Source organism: Sprattus sprattus (assembly GCF_963457725.1).
Source record: "Sprattus sprattus genome assembly, chromosome: 4".
In the NCBI taxonomy this organism is placed as follows: domain Eukaryota; kingdom Metazoa; phylum Chordata; class Actinopteri; order Clupeiformes; family Clupeidae; genus Sprattus; species Sprattus sprattus.
Window position 1 is genome coordinate 44,109,887 of NC_137923.1, and position 10,251 is coordinate 44,120,137.

At 45.3% G+C, this 10,251-nt stretch overlaps 1 protein-coding gene across 2 annotated transcripts in view; it reads right to left on the reverse strand.

The window, feature by feature from the left end:
• Positions 1-6,102, reverse strand: part of erf (Ets2 repressor factor) — a 24,365-nt gene extending 18,263 nt beyond the window's left edge. For both annotated transcript variants that reach the window (XM_080837189.1, XM_080837188.1), the window contains exon 1: positions 5,548-6,102. In XM_080837189.1, the coding sequence (XP_080693315.1) occupies positions 5,548-5,569 (22 nt within the window). In that variant the 5' untranslated portion in view covers positions 5,570-6,102. The remainder of the gene's footprint in view (positions 1-5,547) is intronic.
• Between the last annotated feature and the right edge of the window lie 4,149 nt (positions 6,103-10,251).

Below are 10,251 nucleotides of genomic sequence, written 5' to 3' on the forward strand. Positions count from 1 at the left end.
GGCGGGTTCCACCACAGCGCCTTCAGAAGCAAGAGCTTGGGATGAGACGCCCCCGCACACCACAAACACACACACACACACACACACCCACCCACCCCTTTACTCTCTCTCGCGCACACACACACGCCTTTACTCTCTCTCACTCACACACACACACACACACACACACACACACACACACACACACACACACACACACACACACTCAGCTGATTTACGAGCACTCGGCTCCCAGAGAGACAGTGCATTGGGGGCCTTCGCAGCACAGCTCTGCACTTACAGCCAAGGACCCAGAACTGGGAGTCCGGGCTCTGCGGTGTGTGTGTGTGTGTGTGGGGGGGGGGGCGATGGGTGAAGTGGGATGCTAGCGTGGGAGAGAGACTGCAAGCTGTCAATCAAAGCGAACTGGGATTTTTAGCAAACCCAAACTCCTCCTCTCTGAAATCTCCCATTTTTTCCAGTGTAGCTCAGAAACTCTGTGCGAATCTCATCGGCTAGATTGTGGAAAAAAAGATCTGACATGACATACATAGTAAACACTAGCGTCACACACTCACAACAAAGAAATCTTGTTCACTCCTCTCCTTCACACGCACTACACAACTTGTAGAACTTGCTCCTCTTACACACACACACACACACACACACACACACACACACAGACACACACACACCAACCAGAAGAGCAGGGGTTTACTCCCCCCCTCCCTGCACACACAAAAAGATATGACAGACTTCTTCATCTGTTTCTCTCTCACACACAAACACACACACATTCAGCAGGAGAGCTGCATTACTCCTCTTTGAGTGAGCATGGGAGGCCAAAGCCTGCTGCGTTAACACTAGATCCGCCTGCTAAAATAAATTGGCTGCATTAAAAATAAAGAGGGAGCGAGTCACAGTGGCGTCACCACAAAGATGGCAACCCGAGAGAGAGAGAGAGAGAGGGAGAGAGAATTGGGAAAGTGTGTGCAACAACCGTCTGCTTGCGTATGTGTAATGCAAGGCAGACACCACCCATTAAAGTGGAATATGGGGGGTCTGGATCCCTTGAACAACTCTCATCAACTGTTTGTGTGCATACTTCCAAGTATGTGTGTAGCACACACACCCTATATAAATGTAGTCTTCATTAGTCCCATAGACTAGATTAAACTCTCCTTGGCTCTGCACATGGATAAGGCATTTCTCTGAGCATGTTAGCTGGCTGTTTGTTGACAACACAACCACGATGGGGTCATTACCTCAACTACGCGCTGACTTATAGCACACAGAGAAGGAGGAGACATGACAGAAATGTAACACAGGGGGAAAAAGAGAGGCATTTGTGATGGTGGGAGTGAGGTCTTTAAAAAAAGTACATGACTCCACATATAGCTAGTAGTAATTTCACAATTAAAAGACCTCTGTTGGTTCATTTATAAAATGTCCCACATGTTAACTATGCTGTGAGGATGTTCGTAAATTACACCATCTTTTCCACATTTTAATGTCAGGAATGTGTGCTCAAGGGAAGATGGGCACAGCCACACACACACTCTTTGCAAAACACCCCACCCAAACAGAAACATGTCTGAGGTTTGCTCCGCAATGACAGCATGGCCACACACACATGTACATACAGTCACACACACACACACACACCAAAAGGAAAAGCCAAAGCCACAGACACCCAAGGCGAGCACTGACAGACGAAGTCTCAACGAAACCTCAAGAGTTCCCACCAAAACCTGTGGCCTAAACACAGCAGACATGGCGGCTGAACGCAAACTCAGACACACATGCACCGACACACACACGGATGCTGTATGCCAGGCGCAGCCACAAACAGGGCCCTATGTCTCGGACAGGCCAGCTCAACGCCAAAACCCAAAAAAGCCCTGAGACCCGAGCTGACCTGTGGAAACGGCAAATCTCTCTTTAAAGGTTTCACTGGCCTCGCACAGGGACTCCACTGGGGTGTTGCTAGAATGAAAAGAAAAGATTTGGTAAAAGTAAAAGACTTGGTGTGGGACACTCCTCTGTGTCTAGGCCCTTACACCGCTGCCCGAAACCTCATCTTGGAATGCTGACCGCTACTAAAGAGTTTTGTTCCCTCTTCTAAACAGAGACAAGCGCGCATGTTTTAGCTACCTGAAGCAGCAATGTGCATGACTGCATCCAGTGTCAAAGTCTCCAAGATTCTCAAACACTGGCCAGCATAACCAGCCTTTAAAAACATGGTCATTCAGCTTTATGGAATGCTAAAAGACAGCAGCTAGCATACTATACATGCAAGGTTTTGTTTGCCCAACAGTTAGGGTAGTGCTGTCTGGTGTTATTCTGCACCATTTCCAGGTAAAGGCCCTTATTTGCCCATATAGGTCAGAGATGCCAGGCAAAAGTTGTTGAGGTTTTGCTAGAGTATGGATCCGTTTCATCACAAAAGGAAGCTGTATGTCTGCATGGAAAAGTGGGAATGGCGCACATGAAACCTTTGTGCCTCAGAGACTTTTTCTACCTCTCCCTTTTCCTCTCAAAAACGCAGGCCACCTGTAGAGCCTACTGAAAGACAGAAGCTCACATTCACAGAGACAGGAAATTCAAAATGGCAGGGACAAATACTTTTATACATCTCAGCCACTCTCTCCCTCACCTTCTCCTCACTGAGAAAGTACCTGCAGATGCCACTGGGTGAGGCCTATATATACACACACACACACACACACACACACACACGACATGGCATGACAGTCCAGGGCCCCCGTCCAGGCTCACCGGCGCTCGCAGTCTGCTGCTGCTAAGCTGTGCTGGCGGGTTGCCCGTGTGGGGCTGCTGCTGCCGCTGGCTCGCCACGCCACACCGCGAGGCTGGAAAGGACAACAGAGTGCCCTGTTCCAGATGTGCCGCCTCACATGTGGCAGCTTGTTTATCTAATGAGTCAGGAGGAGAGTGGAAAAAAGTAACTGGGGCCCAAGTGTACAGGGTGGATGGGTGGGTGGGTGGGGGGATAGTTCAGACAGATATTAACAAAAGAGGATGGAGGAGGTTAATGACACGAGCCACCTCTTTAGTTTCGATAGTTGTCTGCGGGTTGGATTTCTATTTTTTTTTAATACTGGGTAAGCGCACATGCTTTCCTTAGCCTTACATGATCTCTTAACAAGAAGGCTTCGTTCCCTTTATTGTATTTTTCCTTTTAAATGTCATGTCAACACTAAAACCTCTCAGAACCCTTGAACTGTTGTCCCAGAAAGGGCAGCTGGCCTTAAGCCAGGCCAGGGCTTGCTTTTAAACAATTATCATGTTCAGGGTTCTGAAAAATATTCCTGTGTAATGTGAGGGACAGGTAAAAATGGGTGGTTTTAACACTTGGCTGGATATTACCTTGCGGCCACAAAACCAGTCTGGTACTAATGCAAGTGTGTGAGGAAGCAAAGGATCTCAGGATTCCTCTATGCACAGGATTACGGGTGTGGAGCCCCAGGGCCTAACGTGACGTGTAACGCAACTAGCTCCTTTTGCGTAGCTTCCTTTGGCTCCCTTATGGCACACTGACCTTTCTATATGAACTCGCAAAATGAGCAATAATAGCCACTGGAACAGCCAGGTCTATTAACACTGCTGTCCTCTAGCAAAAGTATAGAAGAGGCAAACAGTAGATCTAATAGGGCACCATTGAAAGCACTGTGTATTCCAATGTTCTTCATGTTGACAAGTAACTCTTTTAGATGTGCCTGGAGACTGTAGGTAATCCAACTGATAGCCACTCACTTACGTTCCTTACTCCTAATACCCTACGTGTGAGGTCAATGGCAACTCAAACTAACAAGCGGACTAATTTCTTGACTCTACCTGTGGTCACATAGAGTAGAGATTTCAAATGTTCTTTAGTGTATGCGAGTCGATGGGGATGGGTATGGAATAAGTAGCTAATGGCGTGATGCATACAAACATTACTTCACTGCCTGGGAATTATTTTTCTGACACCAAACAAACGTTGAGGGACTCGCTATCCAGCTTGGCAATGGAGGAGCGCGTGGAGAGTTCACTCATAAGAACCTGAGAGAGCTTACTCTTGAGAGACGTGTTTTAAGTTTTACAATCTGGCGATGCACGGTCCGGGGGCGGATTTCAACAAATGAAACAAACTATCTGTTACAGCCAACGACTGCAAAAGCCCCAACAAAAAGAACCAGGTCTCAATTCGACTGGAATGCTGGAAGTCGCGACATTCCAACATTTAAAGTCAAGACAAGCCACTCGGGAAGAACTTCCGGAAGAGTTTGAAACAAACCGAATGAGTATACTGACAACATTATTTAGTGATGGAACAAGTACTGCTTCTCGTAGGTACTACTTTTTGTATGTGAAGGACCTGTAATAATGACATTTGTTTCAATTAACAAGTAAATGGTAAAGCCTTGACACAATGGTCGATATCGCCATCAAACTCATACGAACAAAGTAACGCCAGCTAGCTGTCCAACTTGGTTAGCGGCCCAACTTGGCTAAAACACAAGAGCGTGTTACGGTAACTTTTAAAGTTCTTTATCAACTTATTCGCACTAAAGTGAAAAAACAATGAAACAAGTTCAAACGACAAATATTTGCGCTCGGCGTCAATGTGTACGACGAAGAGTCTAAAATCACACAAAGAAACGTTCTTGCGATACAGCTAACTTATTAGCTAGCTAGCTACGTTGGCTTAGTATGGCCGACCAAATGGCTGGCAAGAGCAACTTGGCTACAGGCAAATGGTGGAACCTATTGTAACCCAACTCGTAAGGAGAAACTACACTATCACTTTTACATCCACACGCAAGACTGTAAAATGGAATCTGAAATAAAGGAAACAACAAATGAGGCAAACTGAATGCGAAATAAGAGTTACATTCCACGAGTTGCCAGAGAATACTTCCATAAGTCATTAAAGTAACAAAAACTAGTTGGCTAACTGAAGAGTAGAAACAAACTTTGAGCGGAACAGCTTTAGGAGAGGCAGCTCGCTAGCTAATCAGTTAACGAGTTTGTTATTTGGTTTGATCTACAATGCATCAGAATTGGTAACTTTGTCAAGCCGTGTTGGGACTCAATGCATTCATTCACACGTTCATGCTTTAGATAGATTACGTAGATAGGCTCGATGGCCATCCAACAAAAGTCGGACTACATTAGCTGTTAACAAACGGCTATGCCCTAAACAACGCCACGGCAAGCCAGCCGTCTGAAAGCTAAAGCTAGCGATAATGCGTTAGCAACGATCACATTTTTGTACAAACTTTTACGAAATAGTTTAGAGCTGGAAAGTCAATCTTATAGATAACTATGTCAGTCGAACTGCTCTTGAATTCCTGGACATTCCCACAATAACTCTTGCTTGTATTAAGCACCGCGTCTGTATATTCAGTTAGCAAGATAATATTTAGTTCACAGACAATAAAGTTAACAAAAACGGTAGTCAAACGTGGTATATCGTCCAGAACAATCACAAATGCTGTAACACTAGTGCACAGTGGAGCAAATATGTATTACACTTAACATTTGTGGCTGTGCAGTTTGACTTACCCGTATCCCCCGGGGTTTTCATTTTGAGTGCTTCGCTCAATGACTTGCACGGCGAACAAATTTTCGGGTGGTGAAGTCGGCCACCCTCCCTCTCGTGTCGGTGAGAACCACAAAACTCCTCTTTAAACTTTTCTCCCGTGGCTGATCTTGCTCCACTTCGTTCTACGTCCGCAGTTCACTCTCAGGCGCTCCACTTCTGGCCCCTGCTGCTCCCCCGTTTGTTTTCAACTAGACGTTCTCTAGTTTCTTTTCGGAGTCTTTCAGGCGATTCGTTTTCTCCTAGCTTGCGGCGATCACACTATTGCAAAGTTGGAGGCCACCAACTTCCAGTCCAACGTGCCGATAGACTTGAATTGTACAAAAATCCGAATGACGACTTTGGAGTAATTTAACAATGGTAATCAGTTTAGTCGTGATACAATGTTGTATATTCAACACTCACACGTCATTTCCACAGTCATAACATGGCACGTTCGAACAGGAAAAAAGCTCGCCTTCTGAGGTAGTTTCTCCCTCTCTTTTTACAGACTTTTCTTTTTCCACTCACTCCGTAGACTCGCTCTCTCCCCGTCAGCCCCCCTCTCGGTAGAGGAGTGTCGTGTTTCGTTCTCCCGACCACACGGGGCCGCCCACGCGGAGCAGGGAGGGGGAGATGGGTCACGCCTACTCGCCTGTTGCCTAGCTGGCGTCACTGCCGCACGCAAGGTTGCTGTGGATACTGCCAACGCCACCAGCGTGGTGACTTCATAACAAGATCTGACTGATTATGTTTGGAACAGAAGAGTAAAACAAAATCACCCATGTCACCCCCATAGACGAGGACAGTAGGGTTCGGTCACTTTTGACGCATTCCATCATGAGAAAAACATTGACGAAGACCATCTGGACTTGTCTTAAAATAGTAGCAAAGCCTGTGGAGACTGATAGATTTTGTGAAGTGCCCTTACATTTAAAGGATTATATACCTAGGCAAGTTGGCCTGTTAGGACTTTCTGGTGGTTGCAAGCTTTAAATGCCCCACAGACAGCTGACATTTGTATTGTTTTGTCTCTCATAAAGCTTCTAAAGTCATCTCTTGTTTTTCCCATACTGTGAGTCTCAACTCAATATCAGAGGCAAGCAACTCTGTTATACCCAGATAACAGAACAGCATACATATCCTCTATCCAGTGTAAATAATTTAGCCAGACTGTGCTTATAACTACTGTGTAAGCCTATAGTGCATACAAATGCTATGAACCAGCCATTTAATGATTTTACCAATAACTGTATCCGCAGATTTGATGGCCAGTCATTATACAATATTTCAAACAAATCAGTCTTTCCTCCAACTTAGGATGAAACTTTAGTCTGACATCTCCTGATTCGAATTAGTTTTGTTCTTGTGTGGGGGGGTTTTCTTTCCAAGGAACATTCACAAGTGATTATCGCATATGGCAAGTTAAAGTGATTTAGTTATAGTCATAAATATAGCATATGTATATAGGTCGAATAGCAACAAAAACTCAGCAAACACATTATAGTATGAGTAATTACTCAGCAGTGAACTGTGTCCTCTCATCTCTCTCTCTCTCTCTCTCAGACTCTCTCTCTTTATTTTCAGTCTCTCACAAGAGGTAGACCTTGAGCCCTACCGTGAAGTAGCTTTAGTTTGTTTATAGGCACTTGTGGTACAATGAATGACAAACAGTGAGTTGGAGGAGGAAGTTGGAAGGAAAGCATAGTGGCTAGCAAATGCTATGGAGCGTTAAGCATGAATGCATTGATGCGCGTAGGGGGCAGTCTGGAGGTGTGTGTGTTGTGGCCTTTCCTACATTGTCACTCTGTTCCCTCTCCCCCATCTCTTTTTCCCACTTGCCATCCTCTGAGTGGTTGTTGGCAAAAACTCAAAGGCAGTGGGTGACATTTCCCAGGCATTCACGCACTAGCGCTAAAGTAACGCTATAGTGTTAACACTGCAAATAAAGACACACACACACACACCTACTAGCATCCCTCTTTCTCCTCTCCTTCCTCCATTCATTTTCTTCCCTTTTCCTGCCATCGTCATTCCATATCCCATCTTCCCTCTGGATAAATGCCATTTTTTGGGCAACTGACATTCAGTGCAGTACCAGAAACAAATCAAATCTGGCTCGCAACACAAGTGTTATTTGTAATCCTTCACATGAGGTCAAAGTACCCTCAGATTCTGATGTTCTGGTGTCTGCTTCTAATGTCTTGCTCTGCTGGCGTTCGCCCTGCACTAAAACTCACAGAACAGGCGCCTGTTTTTTCTTTTTCTTTTTTTTTTCTATGTGAACGCCTCAGTCTCATCCTTTGTCGAGTGACCTCGCCGTCTCTAATCAGAGTGACAGACAGACGCGCACCAGAGAAAAGGAAGAGAGAGAAAGAAGAGAGAGGAGTGAGGTGGAGAAAGAGAAGAGCAAGAGAGAAGAGTCATTCTTAGAGCACAAGGGACATGCCAACGATCTAAGTGTCGCTGATCAGTTGACAGTGCCTTAGCTCATCTTCATCTTCTTTTACAGCACAAAAACAACAACATTCTATTTCATGAGACGAAGGATGTCCCTTTTTGGTGCCAAAAGTGCAAAGTTCACCAAAAAAGCAAATAAACGTAACTTCTCAGTCGCACCAGACAGTTGCAGTAGCGTTCAAAGAATATCTGGAGTTGCCAGACATGTCCAGACACGGTGTCTGAGTTCCACTGCACCATTGACATGGAAGAAGGGTGGAAGAACCTGTTTCCTCTTCAGCGCAATCTGATGGGGGGTTTTGCACTATTCATCAGGATAATCAGTAACGGACAAGATTAGAATCCAGTGAGGGTGATCGAAGACTGGTTGGGAGTTTATGAATGTCTGATGAAAGGAGTACCTTTATTTAATTACGTTAGCATGGAGATGTGGGAGTTGAGGAGAAGTAAGCAACAGTGAAGTAGTAGTTTTGACTGAGTCAGCTTAATGTTTATGAGATGGGTCTAAGTGCCCCACCCTGGGAGCCCCTCACCAATAATGGCCCATAATGACCTAGGAGAGGACAAATACACACACACACACACACACACACACAAACACACACACACAAACACACACACTCTCACTCACTCACACATCACACACACACACTCTCACTCACAAAAACACAAACACACACACACACACACACGCTCACTCACTCACACGTCACGCACACACTCTCACTCACACTCACACAAACTTACAAGCATGCATAGAAAAACATACACACAAAGGAGGCTTTTGTGTGATGGGCAATGTACGTGTGTGAGTGACTGTGTGTGTGTGTGTGAGAGAGAGAGAGAGAGTGTGTGTTTGTTTAGGTGCTGCTCGTCATTGTAATGGGTGTCATCAACGTTATGAAGATGTCGGCCCGTTAAGGTCTTCTTCATACTTCTCAGCCTTAATGAGGGGCTCCACCACTGCTATCTCTTCAAAGAGCAACAGTGAAATCATCAGAGAGGGATCCACAGCTGGGGCAGGGAGACATGGATGTGAACCTGTGGGGGTTGGGAGTGGCACAGAGGAGGAGAGGAGGTAAAAGGAAGAGGCCAAAAAGAAAGAGAGAACTAGATGGATAGAGGTAAATAAATGGAGGAAGAGCAAGCAAGTATGTGTTCTGAGGAGAAAGGGGGGAGGGGAAAGAATAAAAAGAGAAAGAGAGGGTGTTATTGAGAGAGAGGAAGAAAGGCATTGACTAAAAGAGAGGGGGACCGAGACAGTAAGTGGGAGTGAGTGAGGGAGAGAGTGTGTGTGTGAGAGAGAGAGGGAGTGAATGAGCTCTTTGTGATCAAAGGACTTGTTTATTTTCTTGGCGCTTGAACTCCAGAGGAAACACATGGGCCCTGTCTCTCCCCTCTCTCACACACTCACCTCAAAGCTTCCAGACAGCCACCAAGAACACCATTACATTACAGCCCTATGCACCGTAAACTCTCTCACACACACACACACACACACACACACACACACACTCTTAAATGCTTTTTTTGGCAATATCTTAAGTAAATTACTCTGATATGAAACTTCTTTCAAACGTAACACACACATACACACACACACACACAAACACACACACCAACCGCCGATTTCACTCTGGCTCCCACCCCTTTTCCTTGTCCCAGCTGGTATTCACACATGTGTAATAGGATTACCACACTCTCACTCTCAGAGGAAGAGAGCAGAGGGGAGGGGTAGGCCCGAGAGTTGGAGAGGAGGGGGCAGAAGAAGGGGGTTAGGAGGTTAAAATGGGGGAAGACTGAGGTTGAGAGAAAATGAAAACAATGGAGGGGAGAGAGGGAGAGAATGAGAAAGAGCAGATGAAAGAAAAAAGAAAGAGAGATTTAAAAGACAGAAGGAAAGAAATAAAATGAGAGAAAAAAGGAGAGCAAGATGAACCCATTCCTAAACAGAGGAAAGTTCACGGCAGAAATATTTATCGGAACAATCTGGTGAATAAACACTGGTCGAGAACAATTTATTGGAATGGAGGCATGTTAATATTTATAGAACAATGAGAGTAATAATACCTGCTCTCCCTCTGTCTTTCTTTCCCTCACACTCACACACACACACACACTTCTACGCACACATACTTCTGTGCACACATACAAAACTGGACAACTGTTTGTGTCAGGATTCAAATGTGCCACAGCTGCCCTGTGACCACTCAATTACGTGTAAATAA